This window comes from Chiroxiphia lanceolata, chromosome 3 (assembly GCF_009829145.1).
Source record: "Chiroxiphia lanceolata isolate bChiLan1 chromosome 3, bChiLan1.pri, whole genome shotgun sequence".
Lineage (NCBI taxonomy): Eukaryota > Metazoa > Chordata > Aves > Passeriformes > Pipridae > Chiroxiphia > Chiroxiphia lanceolata.
The window spans coordinates 41255785-41282090 of record NC_045639.1 but is presented as its reverse complement, the minus strand read 5'-3'; the positions used below and the strand labels follow the sequence as shown (position 1 = coordinate 41282090).

The following is a 26306-nucleotide window of genomic DNA, read 5'->3' as shown; positions in this document are numbered from 1 at the left end:
TTTACTACTGGACAACCCCCGGGGTCACTTATTTGTTCCTTATTAACAGCCCTTGTCACTCAAATAGTCACACACTTTCATCAGTTGGTTGTCTGAAAGGAGAATCAAAATAAAACAAAAAAAATACTCTCTATCCTGCACCCCTTTTTTTTTCTTTTTTCCTTTTTTTTTCTTCAAGTGTTTCCCTGGTGAATTTTTGGAAACCTGCTAGATACAGTTACTTTGGAAATACACATTTTTGCCTGATTGCTTTACCCATGAGTCAAAATGTCTTCAGAAAGCTAGCATTGTGTAAGACAGTGAGTGACTGCAGAGTCTGCAAAATAGCAAGATTTACATTGGCAAGGCTGGATGAAAGTGTACCAGCCTGGCTCTCTCTTTTGTAGCCACTGGAGCAAACAATACAGGAGCACAGACAGCAAAATGCTTAGCCCTGCTGCTCTATGGCTTTGCCTAAAACCCACCCAGACCTCTCCCTGGCTGGCCAGACTAGGCACCTACTGCAAAACTTTTCCTTCTGACATTGCATTCTCCTTGAGGGAAATGCAAGGAAACATGGTGAGGGAGAGCAATCAAGGAAGTGCAAGGAATCAAATGAAAAATCAACCTGTGAGCATAGATAAAAGAGCTGAGATCACCAATTTATATTTACTTTTGAGTTGAAAGACATTATTTTTTCTTGTAGTCGCTGCTGTGGAAGAAAGAAGATGGGATGAAGAACACCTTGTTTTGGTAATAATTAATGGTTCTGATGGTTTCAAATTGTACAACAATTCTGAGTTCAGTGACTTCCTTATATATTAGAACCAGTCGGCACAGAGCTCAAGAAGTGCTGCAACAACAAATGCACATAGTAATTGTCTTTTTTCTCTATTGAAAGTTGTTTTCCTAAATCACTGCTCTACAATTAGCTAGTTTATATTACAATATTCTGAACATTTTTCCCACATAACTGGATTTTATGCACAAAAAAAGATGAACTATTTTAAGAATTTATATTGGATAATATACAGAGGATATAAATAGCTTCTGTATAAAGCTATCAGATGCCTAAGTCAAGTATGACTACCCTCTCAGGAACAGAAAAAATACTAGAAATTATCCCTTATGTTAGTAATAGGGGTCTCAGAAAAAACTGTACATAGTACAGTCTACATTGTGATAAATGTCTCAGTAAGGATCCCCTCAACAGGAGATCTGCATATAAATCTTGATATGCCACTTCTGGGGCAGAAGAAGGAAATTTGTAATTTTGCCATGATTGGTGTTTGTCCCTTTTACAGAAGTAAACAGCTGCATTGGCTCATGTTTGATTTCTCCATCTCAGTACTTAACAGCATGGCCTGCTGTGCTGGGAGGACTTTGTTGACATTTATAACGCTTCCATATTGTTTTTGTTAATTCAGATCACAACAAACACATCTTGAAGTCAATTTCCCAATCACCGCCAATTACTTGGCTTAGGATATACAAAAGGGTCTAAGAGCACAAAGCTTTCAGATAAAGCTAAGCCAGAGCCCACCTAACACAATTTCAGCTACTAAAAGGTTGGACTGGTCATGGACACAGGAAGAGCCTGAAGGATCTCCTCCCACCCCCAAAACCTAGGTTAGCAACACTCTAAATTTTCCTAGCGCTTCACACTAGTTGCTTATGTAGACTTAGTCTTGCCTTCATGTGTATAAAACAAGAAGTTTTGTGAGGCAAAATGCTTCCAAGAGGATTATTCTTAAAAAAACCAGTTAATTAAAATGTTCAATTAAATGTCCTTTACCTATGCCATAACTGTATTATGGTCTCGGATAATATTGTATTTCCCATGTCATTAAAACAGTAACAGCCAGACTAAAAACTTTTCTCCATGATGAGGGTTAATTAAGGAAGAACTATGTGCTACTGACACAAAAGTGCTTTTGTCAAGCAAAAGAAATAGGAGATATTTGTAGACAAAGTTTCTGTCATCTTTGGAAATCAAGCATTTTCAGTTGGATGAGAAAAACAGCAAAGATAACTACTGAAAGTTCCTTTTTCCGGCACATAGTTAGTTATAAATGCTGGTTTTCAACAACTGTAAGATAAAGAACTGAATGAATATTGACCTAACCTCTTATACCAACCTATAGTGGTCCTTCAGAACAAGCTTATCCTTGAGTTTATTTCAGTTAGCACAGCTTTTCAAAGGGGACAGACCAATCCCCAAAGAAGCATGTTCACAACAAATTGCCCCAAGTTGTTCAACACAGTTATTGGCAAGGGTCTCCAGCCAGATGGGTTTGCTAATGACTTCGGTAAGGTGCTTAAATCGGAAGCTAGTGCAACCCAGGACTGCCATGTTTAATTACTCTGTTAAGGCAGCTTTGTGGATACTGTTTGTATTTTCATCAAAACTCTGACTTTTTACATATCAAAGACAAATGGTCTTTTTAATTTCAATGTAAGGATACCAAAGCCTTGATTATCTGCCCATGTATAACTTTTTCTAAAAGGAGTCTCTCAAAACAATTGTTACAGCAGTGGCAGACATTTGTTCAACTTACAAAACATTTCTCAGCCAATATGCACTAACAGTGGACACAGAATTTTACTTGCATGAGTTGACTAAATTTTTTAATTATTCAACAGTTTTTCTATAGGTTTGCCTGAATGCAATCAGTGGTTGAAAGGAAACTGGGATACAACTGGGATATTTTATTTTTCTCTCAGGACAAGACAAATGTGCTTATTACCTTCATTTCGTTTTGTAAAAGTGTCCTTTTTGATGTAAACTTTAAACTCAGTATTGTACACAATGCATCTCACATACGCTTACACTGCAATCCTCAGATCTCAGTTGCACAAGAAAATGGCAAGCTATTTCCTGCTACAGCTAATGTAAGGTATTATGAGAAAATTAGACCCCTTTTGAAAATCAATGCCTATGAACAGCCAAACAGCTTTTGTTTCATTGACTGGTAAAGCTACCTCCTCAGTTCCAGGACACACCAAAGAAGTTAACTGCAATAACATTGACAACCCCTCATTGGTAACAAGGGATCATGAGAGCTCTGGGCGGTTGGACTGTCTCTGGATGATCAGCTAGAGATTGGGCTGAACAGAAACCTGAGCTATTACTGGTAACAGTGATTACAGATAATACAGGATAAAATAATTCAGGTTTAGATTTTAACATTTATTAAAAAAGCAAGATGTATGTTCATTTCAAATTAAACAGTTAAAAATGTTAAAGCATACAAACAAATCAATTGTGTACTAGCAGCATCCAATTGTTAGAATTTTCTAGAACTCCTCAGTACAGTCTTGGCAAGCTAAAAATATTACAACTTGCAACCAACTGACCTCACCATAGTGCAGATAAAACCAACTTTATAAAAACAACAATTTAAGGTTAAATAAGCTTAAATAAAGGTGTTAAATACAAGACACTTGATCAAAGCTTCTGTACAAAGATAAACAAATTTGGCATTGTACAATTGATGGCTGGCTCACACATACATGATTTCAATAGTTAAGCAGTGTAACTGTTTAGCTGAACATCAACTATAAAAAAGTAACTGAAGTTGGGAGAGGGCTAACCCCAGTGAGCCATTTACAAGGCATGTGTATTTTTAGAAAATCAGAACACTGTTATATTCAGGCACCATTGTTCCTGCAAATAAATAATCTCTAATGTATCTGCATCCAAACTAGTGTTAAACACATCAGTGCTAACATTTTATAACACAGCTCTGTGACTATTCACTATACCTCCATTCTTATTGCTATGACAATGTGGATGTGGAAATAAAACTACTGTACATACAAAAAATAGAGCACCTTTTAAACATTAAAGTATATGTCTGGTTATTCTTTTTATCTTACAATACTGAAGCCCAAGCTAATGTAAATTGCTTTAACATCTTCACCAGCGCACCTGAAATGCAGGAACTAAACCCCTAAATATTCCTCTTCAGGCAAGCCCCAGCCAGAGCAACTTCTAAAAATGTCTAAAATGACACTAAGGATTTTTTACATTCATCTGCACACAAACAAATATCTGCTATTCTCTGCTTTCTTCATACGGATTTAAAGACAGATTACCACAGTTCTCTCTCCTTTTCAACGAATAAAGCTGGATAGAGAATGTAGCAGAAACACCTAAAATGGATTGTGAACACAGTGAAATTATTACCCCGCTAATTCAAAAAATACAGCTGTTACATTGTTCAAATAAGTATTTTCCAGGGGCTCGCCGATTAGGATTTTTTGTCTATCGTATTGAAAAACCATTCTGTAAATTTCCTCAGTTGAGCAGCTGCTGTTTGAGACTCCTCCTGAAGTCTCATGTTATCTTGTCTCAGGTGCTGTACCTCTGCTTGGAGAACTGCCTTGTCCTGTTTTTCCTGGTTAACAAAGATACAAGTTGAGTAAAGTGAGAAGTTGTGATGACAGCATTTATTTTGTTGTTATATTTCTACCCAAGTCCTACAGACATATTTTGTTGAGTTCCCCTAATCCATTAAGACAACTACTAACTGCAAATTAATTCCCCCAAATATGCTCCAACTACCTCTTTCGCTTTAAGAAAACACTGCAAGCTAAAAAGAAACTAGATGTTACGTTAGTAGAAAAAATTATAGAAGTTTACTCTCCATTTAACAAAAAAAAAAAAAAAATCAAGCACTAAAAGCATAAGATGGTTTATCTATAATAAATGATATGAGAGAGCCCAAGTTGTAAGGAATTGATTTCAAGCACATGTTAAGGAAGAAAAATATCTAATTTAAAAATTTTCCCTTACATGATTATTTTCTCACCAAAGCAGTCCTCATTTCTATCAGTCCTGGCACTGTGTCCAGCTCAGAAAATTAGACAGCAATGATGGCACAAAGCAAGTCATTGTTTACATGACCAAGAAGGCAACGAGGATGACAAATCTGGAGTGCTAACCATATCCCTATCCTTTGTTTAATCCAAAGTACCATAAATGAACATAAAGTGCCTCACTCTTCTGGGGTATGTCTAAATGTAGAACATTTATTCTGGAGTAAAGACCCATACACTAGTTAGCCTTGCCAGTTTGTTTGCATAACCATTCCCACAGGACCTTCTGCACCTCAGTGTTCTCATTGACCGTTCAGCAACTGCACTGTGTAATTTAACTGATGTACTTATTTCAAGACCCTGATGAACTGTGTGTAAAAATAAAACTATTAAGACTGGAGAGTAGTTATATTGCTAACGGTCTCTTACCTTTCTCGGTCGGTTTGTAGTTGCCGGAGGATGACTTCTAGCTGGTTTACTTTTCCAGTCAGAGTACTGGGAGCATGTTCCCTGTAAGGTAAACCACTACCTTCACTCTGAGTTAGTTAAAAATATTTTCTTCTCAGCTTTTGCAGAGTAAAACTTTTAGTAATAGCAAATGAAACCAATCAGTTATGAAACAGAGACAAAACCAGCGTCAATTACTAGTACAGACTATTACAAAATGAGCAAAAGACTATTATAAGAACATAATCCAATCCTGCATATCTGAAATATGACACTGCCTCTTATGCAATCGGACAGAAGTTATAATGATTTTAAGAAGGAATATTTTAGGACTTATATGCACATACCCTGACAATGCAAGTCACACTCACTGCTAAATGGTGTGCAGGGACATTAGTTAACAAGCTGCTTTCTGATAAGGACTGTACTAATCTGAAGCAAGCTGCAGCAGTAATTACTGCAAACCAAAAGAGCTGTTAAGAGTTCTTTTGTCTGGTGTGCAGTAGTGTCATTTCAGTAAAGGATAAACCTATGGCTTTATGGAGACAAATATTTTGTTTAAAGGTCAAAACATATGAAATATTGCCACAGGTTGATCAAATGCATGACTGAAGGAAAATATTGAGAATAGCTTCTGCTTTCTGAATGACAATAAGCACTGTGGGAGATAGTTTCATTTACATTATAGATGCAATTAGCCATCACATGAATAATTGTGTCTAAAAGAGAGATGGTGAAGAGAAAAGCTTTGCATGCAAAGCTGAATCAGCTGCTTCATGCAACTGCACAAATCCAACAGATTTGCCGACCCTAAAAGGGGAAACATCTTTAACAGTCTTTTCCAGTCCTTACTGATCATTAGACTAGGAAAGATATGGACTTGGAAGTCATTACAATAAATGCGCTTTACCGTGTAGGCAAGCTAATTTGTGTAAAATTGGTTCAAAATTAAAATGTAATAATCTAACAGCAAGAAGACTTTTTCCTCCATTTCCCATTCTTCCACTCCTGCAACTGAAGAGCAAAACTAATCAAAGATGTGTTTGTCTTTTAAAGCATGCTACTGGACAGATTATACTGCTCAATTTGTGCTTTTAACAAGTAGCCTCCTCAAAGCAGGAAAGATGGGGGGGGAAGAATAATTTCTTCCAGAATACTGCAAAGAATTTGAAGAATTGGGTAGTTTGGCCTACAATTTTCCTGCAGTCCTCAGTTACACGTTCTCTTATTAATTTACCTTTGTATAAATGAAAAAATGATGGGTTTACAAGTAGCAAATAGTTGCAAAGATAGGTAGGAACACCTGTTTCAAGATCTGAGACATTTGCTGCAGATAAAGTTGTGGCACACTACAGAGCTGAGCTCCTGTTATTGGTTCTAATCAAATGAAATCTAAAATAAGAATAACAAATTATTCTTGTAAGGAGGAATACAGTGAAAAATTTGATTATCTGAAACTCTGCATCTAACTGTGCTCTGCATTAGAGGCCTATTACAGTGAGAGAGCTTTATTTGACTACACTAGAAATTTCTAGACAGAACTGCTCGGAATTTGATTCCAAGAAAAAACATTTTTCAAAATCAGAGACATTTGATCAGTCAAGGTAACAGGTCTGCCATCAAACAGCCGTGAAACATGCATACAGAAAATCTGACTCAGAACATAAAGACAAAATCTTTCCTTAAAATACTTTGTAAGAAATATGCTTTAAAACTCTGACATACCCAGCAGCCTCAAGGAAATCCTTTCCATCTGGAGGACTCTCATCCAAAGGTAACTCCTGTGTGCCTTCCAAGCCCTGTGCTTGCTGCATATCATTCAAGGTGCAAAAAGATGCTACTCCCTGATCTTAAAAGCAACATAAGGATACATCTAAAACTGGACAAAATAAGGGCTATATTACTGCCATTATCCCAGTTCAGTTAGCAAAATGGCTGTAGGTTTCTATATCTCAGCTTTGAAGATAATCAGCAGATGTATGTTCCAACTAGTTGGCTTCCCACACCTGCATCCAAAGGCAACCCCAAATCAATTTTTTATGTCTATCAGCAGTATGACAGTTTTGTCTGGACCAGTTAATGCTGATATGAACAGTAAATTGTCTTAATGAACTCTGCAGAAAACCATTTCAGAATTCAGGGCCACAACGATGACAATAATAATTCAGCAAACAGGTCTGCATTTTTCCATGGACTTAAAGCTCTCAGATTCCTCAGAAATCTGCAATGTTTATTTCGTACTGCTTTATTGTCTCAAGCATTTGCAGAACCTAAGGGCAATCTGCATACTTGAAAACCAATAATTTACACTATTTTATCAATTGAGTTTTTAGAACATATATTACTAAGGCGAGCTATTATCTGCATTGAATTCGAGTAGAACATAATCTAACAAGCACAGATGTAATTACCTATGGATATACAGTGTGGTTGCCAAAATATATCAGTCACCACATAATAGAAGTATGCCATGCAGATCATCATTGCACAGAACAGGAATAAATGATGCATTAATTAGGATTTAATTCTCTTCTTTAAAAAAACCAAAATCCATATTCTGTGGAGATTGATTTAACTTATTTCTGCCAAACAAAATCCATGTCTGTAGGCTTGTATGAATTCTGGTGACAACATGCCTGCCTTGCCCTTTCTCCCCTTGCTCTACCACCCCACAAGGCCCAAAGCGTGGCATTGTCATGCAAACGTGCAAAACACAGGAAATATTAAAGAAGTTTACAGAAGGCAAAAGTCATCAATCTCAGACCATCACCTAGAAACGGCGTGTGATGACAGAACGGCCCAAATTCTTCATCTGAGTCAAAACCTGGAATAAGATTTAGAACGTTCCTATAAACAAGACAGTCCACCTCCACTGGAGCAGCTGTGGCCCTTGTGTACAGCGCACACAGTGGGATGTTCCTAGTGCAGCTCATGCTGGTGCTCATTCTCAGCCTCGCCAGGCCATTTTTACACAATACCAACATCACAGTAAAGCAAAAGGTGTCACACCCCATTGTCTCTAATAGTAATACCCAGTGTTGCAACACAGCATGACAACCTGGCATGATACGTAAGAGGACAATCCTTCAAACTCTAAGGACACAAACAGCGAACATAGCCAGATCTTTTCAACTAGGAAGGACATTTAGTTTAAAAGTTTTATCAAGTAAACATAGGAAATCACTAAAATCTCTTTACTGATTTAAAAAAATTCCTTGAGTCTTAAAGAATACCAGAGATTGTCAATTCATTTCTAATACAATGAAGAAAAGTTACATGTCTTATTTTGTCCAATTTTAAAGACTGCAGCTCATTTCTCCTCCTTTATCCTTATTTCTGACTAGTAATAGATCTCAGCAAATATGAATGTCTTTTTCATATCTCCTGATAATAAGGTAAGAATATAATTTTAAAACACATAATCAATGACATAATTTACAGATTTGACAACTACTAAGTTAAATAGATTTACTTAGCATGGATAAACTAAAATTAATTTCCCAGGTCAAAACACAGTATGTAGGCCAGAAACAAGAGAGTATAAACAAGCAGTTGCAAGTACATAGTTAATTATTGATTTCACTTTTATACTATTCACATGTTCACTACCACTTAATAGAAACAAAGTCAGCAACAAATGTTATGCTGTTACTATTTTTTCTATGGCCAACAGAATGTGACATTGTGTCTCAGAGGAAATTCTACTGCAATATAAAAAAATAATCTGCATTTTTCCCTCTGTTGACTAAGCTTAATTAAAGAAACTGACCACTTGTCTGGTTTATTTGTCAGCTGAGAAAGTGTTTTGTCAGTTTGATCTCCTCAACACTATCTTAGAGCATCTTTTTCTTGATGGATAAAGCAGGTGCAAAACCAGGTACATGCAACTGTTAATGAAATCACATTAGGCATTTTAAAACACAATCTTTTAAAATATTTTGTATTATTTCAAAACACAACAAAAATATGCTTGCAATGAAGTATAATGTGTGGATTAACTTCTCCTTCCTTGTATAATCCCTAGAGAAGTTCAATTTCACGTAATTAAAAACTATTAATAATTAAGAAGAGGAAATTAATTGTTACACCTTTTCTGTTTTTCTAGTATAACTTAGACATATTTTCCAATATTCATATCTTTATAAAATATGAAACCATATTCTAAACATTCCAAGGTGAGGAAAAAAGTCACTACATGGCCACTAATAATCCAAATTCTCCAATTACATAACATACTACATAAATTCCTGTGCTACTCTTCAAACATTAGTTCTTTAATTTTCCAAAGCCAGGTTAGTGGCAAAATAATTCTCTGAACAAGTTAGTAAGACAATAAATCTCTGTAATAATTAGTACAACAACTAGTTCCTGGACAAGCAAACTATTTTGCCTTTGAATACTTCTCAAGTACTTTTAAAGACACATTTTTATTTTCAGTAACTATATAAAAATCTCACTGATCTCCCTATAAGTAGTCAAGCTAAGCAACAGCTTCACCAATTTACTATTTAAATCTGAATTGTGGTGAAGACTGAACTTGTACTTTGAAGAGCAAAATTTTCCTATTGATTTTGGTTTATTTGTTTTCAACAGAATTGGCTTGAGTTTTTTATTAATGAAATGAAATCAAAGTTACCTCGAAAACCAGCTCTTTTATAAAGAAAACTCTATATGTATGATACTGTAGACCTAAGTTCTGCTTCCTACAGGGACCCCTACTATTCAGCTGAAGAGATATGTGCATACTAACAGAAGAAAATACATGTAGATCTCAGAGTTCTTATTTTTAACTGGGATGTCCCTGCCAACTCCAAACAGAACCCATACATAGAAAACTATTTGCAAAAAATATACTGGTCTTGATATCAAAAGTTTAAGCAATAGTTGACTAATGATGAGACAAAAAATGATATCTTAATTTACAGTAACAGAGTCATACAACTGTAACTACTAAGAATTTGAATCTGAATTTCCATTGTTGCAGACCACTAACAGAAAAAACTAGGCAATTTGAGGTACTGGAAAGCAGAAAAGGCTAAAGTGAGTAAAGTGCATGAAGCCACTCTCTCATTGTTAAGATAAAGTCTACCCACAAACATATACTTACATATGCACTGAAGCAAAAAGAATTACACGCACTAGAAATGACCAAATGTAAATATTTTCATTTTTTTCTTTTCTAGCACTTTAATGCACTACTTTGATTAAAATAATTATCTGTCACGCTGAATGCTTCACTTCTTTCTCATTATGTTATGTGTAGCATTACTTGCATTAAGCTATGAAGATTTTAAATCAAAGTATTAAAATAGCATTAATTATACTAGCACAGATGTTTTTGCAAAGATAAATTGGCATTAAGAAACATTGCATTCTGATTGGCACTAGTAGGCATTCATAAAAATCACCTGGAAAACAGTTGAAACCACCGATTCTAATGAACTAAATCAGAGACATTAGAAGGACTTTCTTAAGCCCACAGTATGATTTATCAAACACTAAACAGCATTTTAAAGCATAATAAACCCAGGCTGAAGTAGCACAAATAGTACAAAGTTTTATTCTTAATAGTATTCAATATTTATATTTGTGTCAGTTCTTTTCTATAATTACAGTATCAGGTATGGACATCCAAAAAGGTTTCTCCTTTTGCTCCCCAAAACATTGAAAAGATCCAAAAAAAAGCCATTAGCAAGACAATATACATGCTGAAAGCCAGTCCTTTTTTCCCTAACTTGGAGATCTATTAGAAGGATAATAGAAAAAAAGAATTAAAAAATTAATTATCTTACTTTCCCTTAGTCCTTTTCTGAGATTTCTTTGTTCTCCTTTTTCAAATTGATCTTTCCAATTAGTTCTATAAATCCCATGTCTTTTTCTTTACTCAGTTGACCATTCTTTCTTTCTTTTTTTTTATAACCTCTCCTTTTTTAGCCCAACTACCCTCTCTAAAACCCTACCTCTTTTGCTTTATAGTCACATCCAGTCCTATCGATTTTTATTGTTTGCTTCAGGGATGGATCCAAAAGCATTACAACAGTGTATTTCTATCATGTCAGCTGCCACCTGGTTACTCTCCTCTCTGCAGCTCCCAACAAAATAAGAGAAAGTAACTGGAAGTAGCATATCCATGTATGACAGAAATGGCAGGATGCCCCTTGCTACTGACTGGGCTGACTTTAGCATGCATGCTAAATATCATCTCTGGATAAATATCAGAGTCAAAACTGTGTCTTGCAAAGGAAGGCAGTGTGAAGACTTAAAACAATGCCACACACAGCTTATCGACGCTGACCCTCAACAGAGGCAGCTCAAGCAAAAACCCTTTCACTGCAGCTTCTGGAGCCTCTGGAGTTAATGCCTGCACAGCTCTCCATTACACTGTGAAGACCTGTCTTAGGAATAACAGAAGATTTTCAGGAAAAGTTTGAAGTAGGTATTCAGCTCCCCACAAAAGTTCTTGCCAAGCAAAAGCAGTGAAATTAAATCCTCACAAAGTGAAAAGCATTATCATCATAGTTTCAATTTAACATAAAAAAGTAATGGCTTCTCCCACTCTCATAGACCACAGTTTAAAACCTACTGTTCTACATAGGATGAAGGCTTCAGCTGAATAAAAGCTAATACTAATAAACAACCCTGTCCACTTCTCATTTGAGGGGAGAGAAGAAAGCTAAAAATGAGACTGCTGTTCTTGTAACACTCAGAAGTAAACTCTGAGTACAGATGATGATAGCAAAAATCTTGCTACTATACTTAATTCTTAATCCAATTGATGCCAACATTATAAGCACCTAAAAAGGCTAGAACTAACATAATTGAGATACAATTGCTTTTTAAGACAGACAGATGAAGGATAGTGAGGGCCACATTAGGAACATTGAACTGATCAAATTGTGTAAGTTGTCAACATACAATCTGGAGACATCACAGGAGAAAAATCCTGACCTTGGAATGAAATTGGTAATTCTAATAAACTGATATTAACAAAAGACCTTGTACAAAGAAAAAACTAAAATTAAGTCTAGTATCTAGGTTCTGGAACAGAACATAACTTTAAAATATCAGGTTCGCAAAGCCAAACTAGAGAACAACTCTAGTGTTAATTTCTGATTCAGTATTAAAAAATTCTTATCTGTCTTGTGATCCTTTCCATCGAAAGTGGGGGGTGTGGGGTGTGTTTGTTTTGGTGTTTTTTTGAGATGGTCCTATATGAAATGTGATCCAATTTCCACCCAGTTTAATAAAAAGATCAAAGCAGTTTTATATTCAGAAGTGGATAAACTTTAGAATCATCCACTCTCTTTTTCATGTTGATAGAATGCAGAACAGTAGTTCCAAGCTATTTTTAAATACAAAGCTGAAGCAACTCCTAAGTCAATAGCATTAAAGTACATATGGATACTGCATCTGCTAATCATATCCAACACATTCCCTCCACTTTTTTATGACATGCCTATCAGTTATTCTTTTTTAAATTACTTCCAAATTGTAAGACATAGGATACAGAAAACTGAACAAAGGTTTAAAAATTCTACTCTTTGCAAAAGTTTCTATTGCAGCACTACAAATTTAGTCAAAACACTGTATAAATCATCTAAGATATACACAGATGTCTCTACTGCAGAGTCCTAAAAAGAAAAGAATTACATTCCTTCAGAGAAAAATAGATGATTATTTACTACTCAAATTCTTTCAATAATTCAAAAAAACTCTGATAAACAGTTTCTGTCTTACAACTCAGACCTTCAGTTCTTCAGCATTATCTACAGATATATCCAAGGTTTTTACAATTAAAACCCAAGGAGTGAATACCCTTCCTCCCTAGGATAGAGCACTGTGGGGTAGATATGTTGTTCTACTTCTCCCTCTCAAATTCAAATATAATTACACTCACATAATACTTTCCAAAGTGAAATTATTTTCATCACAATACTAAGTAAGTAAACAGAATGAAAAGCTATTCGTTCTCAAAGAAAGCTAAAAAGACAGAAGCATAACTGGTATAGAATGACCTTTCAGTCAGTTGAACTCAAAAATTTTATTAGCATTTAAAAATATTCTTCAAGTACAAAGTTATAGAACTAGTCACTTACTGATCCATATCTTTTTTGCAGTTGCTTAAGCTTTCAATAACAAATAGCAGGGTGTTCCCTGAGCAATCAAATATAGAAATGCATGGGAACAGCTGTCAAGATTCTCAGCGTCACAGTATTTCCTGCCAGCTATCACAGCCATGTTGGAGTAGTATTGAATGCATATACAGTTAATCAGGTTAGGAAACATTATAGTTCTTCACACTCCTAATAATCACTGTTAGTTCAGGTTTTCACGATGCCATTTAAATTAGTATAATAAGAAGTTCTGAAGAGCTTTTGGTCAAAATGAAATTTAATCACTTCATATTTTGGGAAGGAACCAGGTACCAGAAAACTGACTCCCATGGTTGCTTTTAGTTACAAAACTCAAATCACTAACTTGACAGCCAATTCTTCTCATAAACTTAAGACCTGTATCTTATACAATGATGACTGTGGTAACATCATCCTTATTCATTAGATTCCCTTGACTTTCCGTACATTGCAAGCAACACCATTTAAGAGATGTCAGAAATTTTATGACAGCACAGCAACTTAGCCAAAACACCCTTCAGAAACAACAAAACACAAACACTCCACTGTGTATATTCATATATGTACTCAAACCAACATCCATCTTTCTGTATTTATACATTATGTGTAGGTTTAGCTTCCAGAGGTGGACAAAGTTTTTTTTTTAATCTCATTTTATAATTTAAATAAAGCAAACCTGGTCTATATCCTGCACCTCAAGTTCTGCTACTGGAAAATAAACTGTACATTTTTGCTGGTCTTCAAGGGCTTATGAAAACTGAGAGGGACTGCAACATCATTTGGACTACACATATATCAGTTTATAAACATAACACGACAGACACAGGAAACTGTTACTCCCAGTTTCATTTCAAACATCTAACATAAATGCTTTGAATCTCTCCTTAAAAGAACCTGATTTTTCCACTTGATTAGAGAAAGAACTTGGGCAACCAAGTGGATGAATTGCATCTAAAATGGATATTGAAAGTACCATAAATACCCCAACTTTTCAGTGACAATCTTCCACACTGAGAAGTGATACTGCCAAAAGAACTAAAGGGCTATGGAGGCAAACACTGGGTTTTTGTAATTCAAAATGTGGCTGTACAATATATATATTTTTTAAAAAGTTTGTGTACTGAACATTGATTTTTATTCAAATGTTCCTGTTACCTTCAAACGCTCGTGCAGCATCTACCAGGTGAGACCAGTCTAGCCCTGTGGCAGTGTCTGGCAGGGGCATCAGGCCAGGATCATTGAATTTGGCTTTATCAGATAAGGACCCATCTGAGAACCAGAATTCATCTAAACAATAAACACAATAATTAGTCTTCCTGTAACAATTATACACAATTAATTTTGAAGCTACTATAATGACCTGTAAAAAATGTATAAGCAAAGAGTGCTTATCTTTGTTACTCTTGTTTCTGTCTTTTCCTGTTCAATACTTAGTATGGGTGGAACAATTTCTACATGTTGGCAGAACACAAGGGAAGAGTTTCTAAAGGGGTTTTTTTTGTGCCACTTTGCACATGACGTGTTCTTTGCATTTTCATGTGAACACTATGTGAGGAGGCAACATCCATTCTTAAAGCATAGCATATTAAATCTGAGCACTGAGCAGAAAAGTTGCCAGATACACAAAGTTATATTTTTAAGGTGTCTGTGAAACAACATACAAGATACTTACACGCAAGGTTTTACTCCAAAACTTAAAATACTTTAGTTCCAGAACCAATTAAAAACATAACCTGCCTTTCTTTTAATACTCATTTTCACATTGAAAATACTACCTTGTTAGTTTAATATTTTTAGCTGTATCTCTGAGGATGTAAGGCTTGTGTGGAATTCCAGAGGGAGCTGTAACAAACTGTATGCTGTACACAGATCATACATTAAATTAAATGTATACACTATAAAGTTGGTTCAAACACGGCTTTCAGTAATGCAGCCTAGTGGAAAGGTGCCACAAACATACATTTTAGTAGAGAAGATGCTAGTTTTCATAATTACATTAAATAGTTTATATTTTCCTTATCTGTCCATAGCAAACTTTACATTAAAAGAATACTGTTGAACAGGTATACAAAGGTTTATATTCTTAAAACTGAACATAAACCAAAACCATTATTTATAATCACAGTTTGTCCTAACCATAAAGCTAGCAATGGAATATACTACTTTTATCCCATAACATTGTCAGGAAGAAAGAAATTTTGCTTCAAAAGTATTCATTTAAATTTAAAAAAAAAGGTAAAAATAATAATTTTTCCTCAAATATTTTAGAAGGAGATTTCCATCTAGTTATTCCAGTTATTCAAAATATAATGTATAAGAGCAGTATTTTTTCCCAGAAAAAGATCAAACAAAAAACAATGAAGGAAGAAATGCATGCATACAAATGAAAGAAATATTATAGTTTAAGAAAATGGCATGTTGTCATTGTCCTGATACCAGTGTTCATTTGAATTAAAGATTTCTGACCCAAAAATCCAAAAAGAGTAGGCTGCTACAGAGCAAAGAATAGAGCATATAATATGTTCTATTCTTTGCAGAAACCTTGCTTAAAAAAATATAGAATATCAGGAAAAGGAAAGTGAAGGAGGCTTACAATCCTCTGTCAGAAATTAGGAGCCCCTGTAGAAGAGGTACAAATCCTATTTACTGTGGAATTTATCTACACTTATATGAAAGGTGCAGTACTGTTACATTACACTTGGAAGTGGCTTGAAAAAACTCTGTAGAAATATCTTTCTCAATACTACTCTTCAGTATGCAAAAGTGGACATTATATGAAATGGAAAATACAATATAGACGCATATTCTAATCATATATCTGTACTGAGATTTTATTTTCAGTTCCTTATAAACATACATAAACTCTCACCTAAGGTTACCTTGGTGCAAATACACTGGAAGCTGAAAGTCAGAGCAGTCTCTGAACTTTTGTATATGACTTAGAAATTATAAGAACCTTATTATTCAAGTACAAATGTTTATACATCCCTGTTGTGGAAAATAGACAGAATACTTTATTTGAAAGGCTGGCAAGCCAGCTTTTGGTTCTAGACCAGCAGGCAGGCCCTAAGGGACAGTCCTTGCTTTTGTGTGATCAGCCTACAGAGGCTGATTGTGAAACCTGTCAGGAATAAGCCTGCTCCCAGAACAATTCTGCTGGCTTTCCAAATTAAAGTGTAGGAGTGATATATTCACCAGTAGTCATCCTTCATTATGCATTGTCTTTGTGAGAACCTCAGTTCACCTTAGGGTGGATCCTATTCAGTCCTGCATAAGCCCTGACAGAGCGGCTCAACTGCAGAAAGCCTGCCAGAGTAGAGATTTAATATTGATAGCTCTGGAAATGCAAGTGCTCATGCTGATGGCTGAAATTTCAAGTGGAATAACTGAATGGGCATGAGTAAGCCACCACAGAATAATTCATTTTCAGGATATAAATTGTGTTCTTCTGCAATGGGGAGGGGGGAAGGAAGGGAATAAAAAAAAGACTTCTAATTACATAGGTCTTGGTGCCTTTGAATTTCAGAGAATATTGGTTGTATTTCAGGAATGCTCTGGGGGAGATAAATTATTTCTAGCTTCCTGTATTTGCATTTCTTTCCTGCTCCCCTTACCTTACTGTTGCCTCCATTCTTTCCCTCTATGACTGCCACATCAGCAGCTGTTACCTGTTGTCTCCCTTTTTGATTTGGGCAAAGGTGATAAGTGATGCTTGAGCATACCCACCTCTGCGTGCCCAGGAAGATATGCCTGATCTCATAGGCCACTATCCTCACTGCACACAAGACTGACTTTGAGGCAACACAGATTTATCCCTTATTTCCTTCGAGGAAACATTTTCAGTGTTATCTTTCAGTTTTAAAGACTATTTTATTTCTTCTACTCCTTTTTGGCACAAAAATAATTGATCCTGTAGTTTCTGGTCCTTTCAGTTACGTCACTTCCTCTACTTAGGAATTTTATTTATTTTTATTATTGATGCATAAAAGTATAAAGCATTGTCAAAAGAGTCCGTATTTTCACCAAAATTATGCGGTCAGTTCAGTTTCTGACAGAGCTCCTGAAATGGATGGTTATCAGTCCCACATATGACTGTATTTAGAGAGTAACTAGTTATACAGAAAAAGAAAGATTCACCTGACTTAACCTCTTCTACTTCCAAGGCAATTATCCTGCTTCAGTTGGAACTGCTACTTTTATGCAGAGACTGTAGATCATGAAAAAACTTTCTGCTTACTGTGCTCAAACTAGACATGTCGTTTATCAAGTAGATTATCTCAAAAGATGCTGCAGGTGAAAGAATCTATCAAATTATATGCAGATATAAACTCCACTGTCTGTGGGATGTTTGTTTTTCTTTCATGCAATCAGTAATTATAACTCTACAGTCCTCTTAAACAACAGCTCCTGTCTGCTGAACCCTTCCCTTCTTCTGTATTGCCAAGGGTTGCTGAAAGTCTACCTCCAAAGATGTCAGCCTGCTAGTAGACCTTCTCGTGGACATGTGCTCCTAATAACTACTTTTTCCTTCCTCTTCTTATTGAAGATAGTTTTATGTTCTTCTAGTGTGATGAACTATTCACTATGCGAGAGCCTGTAACAGCAAACACGTATACTCCTTTGTTTGTGTGAATTAATCAACAGCCTGTATTTGCTTACTGAAAAACTGTTTTCCAAATTGCTAACATTGTACATCATCAATACACAGCGATGCTCTTCCATTTTAATACTGCTTCTTATTAAGGAGATTAGTTTTGGACTGAAGTTTAGTAAGTCAGTTTCAAGACAGACATTCACCTACTAACATAGCTGCAGGTACAGCTACTGTACCTCTGGCAGCCTTTTGCCTATGATGTGTATAATCTGAGAACTTTCAGAATCTGTCAGTGTACTTTAACTCTTTTTTTCACTTCACTTCCCCCAGTGATAAAATAATAATGAAAAAAACCCTGTAGCTTCAATTTTCTCATTATTTTTTTATAGTCAACATCACACACTGATGAAGTTCCTGGTTCTGTATTTGCATGGTCATTCTGTCTGATAATTCTGATTTCCCACTACACTGAAACACCTCAGGTTGTTTATTATGCTTTGGTTTTGGTGCTGCCTTGCTTACCTATTAATCATACTCTTTTCCTTGTTAGAGGGTTCTCACGAGATTTGGTGCTGCCACAGTATTTCATGCTGAATAATAACATGCAAGAACATACCTTTCTAAAATTAACTTGAGCTAAAATCACGCTATTTCCACTAATTTCTGTAAACATTAAATATCAAATGCTTTGAGACTGCATACAAAAGACATTACTATGACAGCTAAGACTCCTGATATCTGATACTAGAACCTTATGCTAAAATTATAAATGCAAAAGAAACCTCTCATTGACATAGAATGCAAACACTGATTACAAAAAATCTTCCTAACAAGAGCCAAAGTTAGTTTCTTATATTCTTATATATATTCTATGTTTTGGAAACACAGATGGACAAGTCATGATGTGGGTTTTTTTCAGAGTGTAATTTCAGATAACCAATTAAATCTTCCTTGAAACAGTCATCATAAAAGATCTTATATAGCTGGTATTGATAAGCATTTTTAAAATACAGAACCAGAAGCAGAAAATAGAGGTTACATATGAAAATAGCATGAACTGCCTTGGATATCAGTTTATGACTGACAGGATACCAATTTTGTGGGGGGTTTTTTCCAGCTATGTGTATCTTTCTGTATCTAAGAAGCAGCAAGAATGAAAAGAATGAAAAACTAAGTGTCTAAGATAGAACTAATACACAAACCACTAAAATATCACTGCTGGAGGAGCAGTATATAGCTTGAATGTACACCATTAATTGCCTTGTGTCAATCTCCATAAGAAAAGCATGGTGAAGGTTTGATCTCATTGCACATTAACCTTTGTAAGAAATGACTCTAAAAAAACAGGCCTAATAAAGTAACAAAAAAAAAAAAGGAAAAAGAAAAAAACAAAATACCATCAGGATGCCTAACTCTGTACTCTATAGCTCCTTCAGAGACTACAAAATCTACTGAATTCATCTCTAGTTAAACAAAATGGATCTCCATTTGCTATCTGTAAAATAATAGGATCTTTTCAGATTAAATTTGTAGTAAGAGTTTCACTCTGATCGAAGACTATTTTTAGAATGGCAAAAGGTACACCAAGCATGCATTCCCATCTGAAGATGGAATTTAGCACTTGTTTGAGATACCAGTTTAAAATTAACCAGTAGTTAGTCACTAAAACTCAGTCTCAGCTGAGGCCACTCTAACTAGACAAGTGTAGACAAGACTTTTGTATATAAAGCTAATTTCTGAAACTTAGCAAATGACTGCTAGTTCCAGAAGGACATGATGAATGACAGAACCCCTTTTATTACTACTTTTAAGGCATCTGGACATGCACCTACAAACGTCTTTAATGTTTTCAAGAAACCCACCCACAGCTTCTTAACTATGGAGTTGAGAGTCCACATTTTTTTTAAATTTCAGTCAACTGTGATGCATTATTAAAGTAGATAAATAAAAAAGGTCTTTTTTTTTTTTTTCTCATTTGGGTGTCCACTATAGGTGCCCGCTATAGGTCAGACACCTAAACTAATTGAGAAGCATATACATTCAGCATTTTTGAAAAAACAATTGACTCTTACTAAGTAAACAAGAATGGATACGTAGTCTAAATATACATATCCATCTGCGTAGATCAGAGCTTTTCCTTCCATTTTTTTTTCAAAAAAAAATGACTGCAAACTTAATAGTTCACCCTGGAATTATTGCAAGCTAAGCATATAATAAAGGTCTCACTTATGAAAACCTCACAAGTAAAAAGACATATTCGTAGAACAGTTTTAATTTAACACCTCAGACTATTATTTAGCTGCCATTAAAAATAAAGTGTCATTTGCAAAGGTTTTACTAACATGTTAAAAAAGAGTTATCAGCAAATTCAATTTGGAAATTGAAGTTAAAGACAACATTTATTGCACATTTCAAGATGTTACTAAAAGGATCATCTAAATATAAGCTGTTCCTTTTAGCTGTTATTTCAAATATATCTTTGAATATTTCAGTAATTTGAATGCACATAAAAAAATAAATAAAAATATTAAAATAGAATCAGGCCTGTTTCGCTTAATTAGGTTGCCACTGGAAAATAAAATGACAGGAAATATCTTCAGACAAATGTCTGTTGCCTATCACTGGTCTCATGAAAATTCTTTGGGAATTAAAGTGAATGCTGCCTCTAAACATGATAAATATGAATTAATCACTAAAGGCAAGCATGGACATGTACTGCTGACGAAATATTCTTTTACTAGGATAACTGGAACACTGATTTGACATTTCTTAATTTCACCTTAAAAGCAAAATCTAAGTTAATACTTGGTGATTTGTTTATTACAAATATTGCAGACTCACCAATGACAGCAACAATTACTTACTTCTCAGATTTCCAATTCCAGGAGTCAGGCCCATTCTGGGAGGCAATGTGCTGTGATATGGTGGAGTAGTGCTGAACAAGATATCATTTGGCAAGGCCTGGTCTAGCATTGAACTTCGAGAACTAGCATAGGAAGATCCTCTTCGATTACTACATATACTTTCATCTGACAGGGTGCGATAAAGTGTCCTCCGTGGGGAAAGGTTTCCATAAAATGAAAACTAAACATAAAAGTAAGAACATATAAAAGTAAGAACGTATATTACTGGTTAAAATAATTCATACGATCATATCCCATCATCAGTTCTTGGGAGTATTTTTCTGGGCAGGCAGTCTGGAATTCTTGAACTAATATAGAAGATCAGAGATTTGTTCCACCCTATCAGATCTACTGGGGCCTCAAAAGAGTTACTGAATTGGATTTTCGTACTTCCTCAATATTTTGGAACATATCACCAGTGATTAATCAGATATTGTACAGTTTTATTAATTTTGAAATGCTAAATGAAAACTCCAGAGCCTTATGACAGCGATGTTTTACAGAAATGTATATAAAGTTACCAACTCTGGCAACATATTCTGTGATTCTGACTCAACATCTATGCAAGACTATACATAGAACTGTTTGATTTTAATTTGAAATGACTACACTTTAATATTAAATATTCTGAACTGATATATGCTGCCACATAATTCATTGGATGATAAAAGTGATTTGAGATGCTGCATCTCTCCAGATATCACAAAATAGGCTTAGAAAAGAGGGTAACAGAGTGCAGTGAAAACTGGTTATGCATTTCAAAAGGCTACCTAAACCACAACCCAAATATCTACAGAAAAACAAGATATTACTGTACTGTATAACTGGATCATTCTGCTTCATAAGTCATTCTTCAGCAGTGAAAGCCCAGGTTTCTTTACATCTACAAAGGCCAGTTAACACTTTAATTATTTTAACTAGTTTGTCCTGCATATAACAATTAAATTTCTAGTTTTCTTTGTAGTTAATTACGAGTTGCACATTCCCTATGCAGAACAACTGCTTAAGAGGAATAGCGTTTGAAAAGCGTGAATATAGTACAGAATTAACGACATCTACATTGTTGCACTTCTGATAAAACTTGCTTACTGATGAATGGTTCTAAAGGGAATATGCAGAAAGAATCATAGAATCACAGAATGGTTTGGGTTGGAAGGGACCTTAAAGATCATCTAGTTCCAACTCCCCTGTCATGGGCAGGGACACCTTCCACTAGACAAGGTTGCTCAGAGCTCCTTCCAACTTGACCTGGAACACTGCCAGGGAGTGGGGCATCCACAACTTCCCTGGGCAATCTGTTCCAGTGTGTCAGCACCCTCACAATAAAGAAATTCCTCCTAATATCTATATCTAAACCTAATCATTTTGAATTGATTCCCCCATGTCCATGCCACAAGACACAGTCTTCACAAAATACTTAAAGACATTTCATAGTGCTAGTTTAGGAAAGCATTTATCTTGATGACAATACAGAATATGTTCAATTGTTGGAATGCTTAACTACATCCCTGAGAAATATGAGGGAGACATTCAGATTCTAATCTAGGAAAGCATCAAAATACTACATTGGTTCTAGAGATCTGCCTGAAACAGATATGGGCCATGGAAATAAACATTAAAAATTTTAACATACACATAACATGGTCACAACAGACATAAGCAGCATCCCTAAATGAATGGATAGAGGACATATGCAGCATTCTTAAATGAATGGATATACAGTATTCTTCTGTAAGCAGTAGCTAAGGAATATCAAAAGACCCTGAGCTTAATTAGGAACCACATTGAGCAGAGGGTTAAAAGTTTTCATCCTCTGAACTGAAGGGTCTCTCTTCCTCTCCCCTGCACTCAAGATGATTCTCAGAAAGTGTCTTGCTGCAATTCTTGGCTGCTATTCAAGTCTCCTTAACCTTATACTGCATCTTCTATCTATAAAAGTTGTTCACCAGCTATCGAAACGTGTTCAATGTTAATAGTTGGAGTTTTACAGTCTCCTTTCAGGGTGCAACAAAAATTAAACATTACCTAGAGGGCTCATTATTCCCTGATCTATGAAGAAGGTAAAGCCAAACCAAACAAAAAAATGTGACTTGGTTGTGTAGAATCTCACATATTCAGAAAATTCCTTTCTGACTTCACTGTCAAAGGTAACTGGCTCACCAATATCAAGATTACTACCCTCTGTGAAGGCATAACCAAACACTGTATACTGCCAAGTCCTATGGCCAGGATCTCTTGTAAGTCAGGGCCCATGGTCTCTCTTACTGTTTACTTGTCTTGGGAGGTGAAGGGGATAGCAATAATTTACCTAAGGACAGTCACACCTCCTCAGTCTTTTTTGATTCTTATTTAGGTTTCCAGAAACATTGGCAGTTCTTGAAATCATCACAAAACCCCAATTATTGTATCAATCATAAATGATAAAAACCTCTAGCACATTACTTATGAAAATTCAAACACATATAATGCACACTTAACATACTACATGTTAGAAATATATACAATCTGAATTTTAAATTCAACTCTGTACTTAGAGGATTCCTACGTGTTAGTTTTATTCAGACATGATGATTATGCTATTCAGCATATTGTTTAAACACCATGGGTTAAGAGAACATTGAGTTAATATGGAAGTGTGCCAATTATCACAAATAATTTAATTGCTTTGTTCTTTATTCCACATTAGGCACAGAATTCAGAACGATTTATACTTTGGGGAGTAGCAAATTTTGAGTTCTCTATGCACTTTTTGAGAACTATTAAATATTAGATTGTCTTCATACAGTAAAAATTAGATGAGCTCTCCACTGGCACTGACAATTATGCCTTCTGAGAAGTTACCACTGATACCTACATGAAACTGTGGTTCAGATTTCAGATGGAATTGTTGGTACCAACTATTACAGGGCGGGGAAAGTGGGCTACTTTTATTCATGTGCCTTAATATCACACAAAGTGTATAAATTCAGGCATCCTACATTGAAAATGTCACTTAACCTTTCAAATTATAATTAAGTTGTTCAACCTGCACTCATCTCTGCTCAAGCTAAGCAAAGACTGACTTCAACAAATACTGTATTTCATACATAATCAAACAATTTTCCCATCATTATGGGAAATGATACTTTGGAATTTATGGTCAATATTTCTAGAATCCCCATGGAATAAAATTAGCTTGTACAAAATGTTATTGCCTTCCCTATAGCAATCTTGGCAATACCACAAATCCATTTCTAAGGTAACTGTGGCTGAGATAGATAGAGACAAAGAAAGTAGCCAACCTTTCTTCTCCCTTCCTCCATAGAGAGGCTGTCTGGCAGCATCAACTTCAGAAAATCTTCTTTGGACAAGATTTGTTGGCTTTCAACAATGGCATTCCTCACAGAAGTTTGGATTGGACTCGATGCAGACACAGCATCAATATCATCATACACTCTGTTGAGACAATTGGTGTTTTTAGCAAGAAATTGGATTTGAAAGGCTGCAATCATTTTTTGTCACAAAGTGAAAATGGTTAGAATTATCTCCTGACCCAGCACACTCTATTTAGAACATTTTTTTGATCACTTTACATTTATGAAATTGTGGGTGCAAAAGGAAATTCTTAAACCACTGAAAAATCAAGTTTAGGAATCCTAAAGAACAATGCAAAAGAGCATAATCCTGGTTTCTCCTAGCCTGCCTCTCTTTTTTATACACCACACTTCTCTATCAATATAAAAGCTGTATTTATGTCAACATTTCCAAAGGTTCATCACAAAAATTTTTAACTTTTACTTCCATGGCAAATCAGAAAATCAATATTTTATAGTGTGATATTGCATCCAGCTTCACAATCTGCAAAAATTACTATGGTCATCGATGGCAATGTTTGAAGTGTAATGGTAATCAACTGTGTAGTGTGCTACGTGTATTTTATTATCAGCAACTTCATAAAGTTCTTTAGATAAATAAAACAGCTGTCTTCCTTAATCATCAGCACATAAAAATCTATTTACAGTCAACAATAGATTGCCAAACTGAGTTATTATCCTTCAGCTTCCTTCCAGTGAGAAAGGAGCGACAGAATTTTAACAGGTTTACTCTGAAAATGTAATTAAAGGAACTAGAGATTCCCAGTCACAGAGAACACACATTGGAAGCCACCGCTTACAGTCAAATGCAGCAAAATCAGCGACTCTGTCTTCAGCAGAGAGGAAACAGACTTTGCTATGTTAAAGTGTAATTCTCAGTGAATTATATCCTATAGTGGCACAACATTCAGCAATTGACCTGATTTTCATCATTGCTAATTAGAGATGTTATTTTATTTCAACATAATTATCCTCAGAGAGATATTTCCTCTCCGTGATATATAGAGAGCTTTCCTAGAAAGAACAAGGAGAGGCAACACTGTATGCCATGGAAAAATCTGACAATATTTTCTGATATATGAAATACTGTCACATTCAATTAACAGTTCTTGAATAGAACTACGTCTTGAAAATAATTGTCTAAATTGCCATTGTTTCAGTCTCAATACCATGATTCATTATCCAATTTTATTTTAAGGGTGTCATTCAAACTAAAGAGAAATTGTTTCAGGAGTTCATCTACTTTAAAATGCAAAAACTTGTGGGAATCACTGATGTTACCACTTTATAAGTTTAAATAATACTACAAATGAAGTAATTAAAACATGGAGGAGGGGGGTGGAAATGAAATCACTTGTACAATAACACCAAGAAACACAAATAACCAGGACAGGATGATTATAACATCTTCTACTTCTTAAAATTAGGAATTTAGGAGCTTAACTTCAAGGTCATATTTCATAGTATATATTTTCTAGCATATATTTTTAATTATGACTCTTCCCATAGAGATGCACAAATATGCAATATGAGATATAACATGCTAATAACCCACTCTCATTAAGCAAAGAATAATCCCATATTAAACATTTGAAAATCAGATACTGCATGTCATTTTGTCAATTTATCAAGATTTATAGGGCTGAATATGGTTTAATGAGAGACAGCACCCAATAGTATGCACAAAAAAAACGTTATCCAAGAAGATGATTTTGAAGCTAACAGGAATTTAAATGTTAAACAGCAGATTCAAACATTACTTATTACTGATGCAACACTCCGAAAGTAGCATCTTTCTGTATTTGAGATACTCCATGTTTTCCTTGGAGTGCAAGCTTTTTCTTCCACCTAAGAACAACTACTTTCTCATGAGCTATTTCAGTGTTAACCTGTACATAGGAATATTTTTACCTAAATGTCACTTGCTAGAGAAATATGCAGTTTTATGGATGTCTGCACTTTTCATAATCTCATGAAGAGAGGGTCATATCTCCACTTAATCTTTTTCTTGTGGGATCCTAATCATCCCTTCATACTCGTTCATTAAAAACAAAGTCAGAAAAAGATACCAAAGGAC

At 35.2% G+C, this 26306-nt stretch overlaps 1 protein-coding gene across 3 annotated transcripts in view; it reads right to left on the bottom strand.

Annotated features, from left to right (window-relative positions):
- Positions 1-3148: 3148 nt before the first annotated feature.
- SIPA1L2 (signal induced proliferation associated 1 like 2) overlaps positions 3149-26306 on the bottom strand; it is a 129746-nt gene continuing 106588 nt past the window's right edge. The window contains exons 17-23 of one of the 3 annotated variants that reach the window (XM_032682931.1): positions 24158-24311; positions 20838-21057; positions 14535-14666; positions 8018-8071; positions 6973-7096; positions 5230-5310; positions 3149-4379 (exon numbers count right to left, since the gene is read on the bottom strand). In XM_032682931.1, coding sequence (XP_032538822.1) covers positions 4334-4379; positions 5230-5310; positions 6973-7096; positions 8018-8071; positions 14535-14666; positions 20838-21057; positions 24158-24311 — 811 coding nt within the window. In that variant the 3' untranslated portion in view covers positions 3149-4333. The remainder of the gene's footprint in view (positions 4380-5229; positions 5311-6972; positions 7097-8017; positions 8072-14534; positions 14667-20837; positions 21058-24157; positions 24312-26306) is intronic. The other 2 variants (XM_032682933.1, XM_032682934.1) reach the window with 2 other exon arrangements.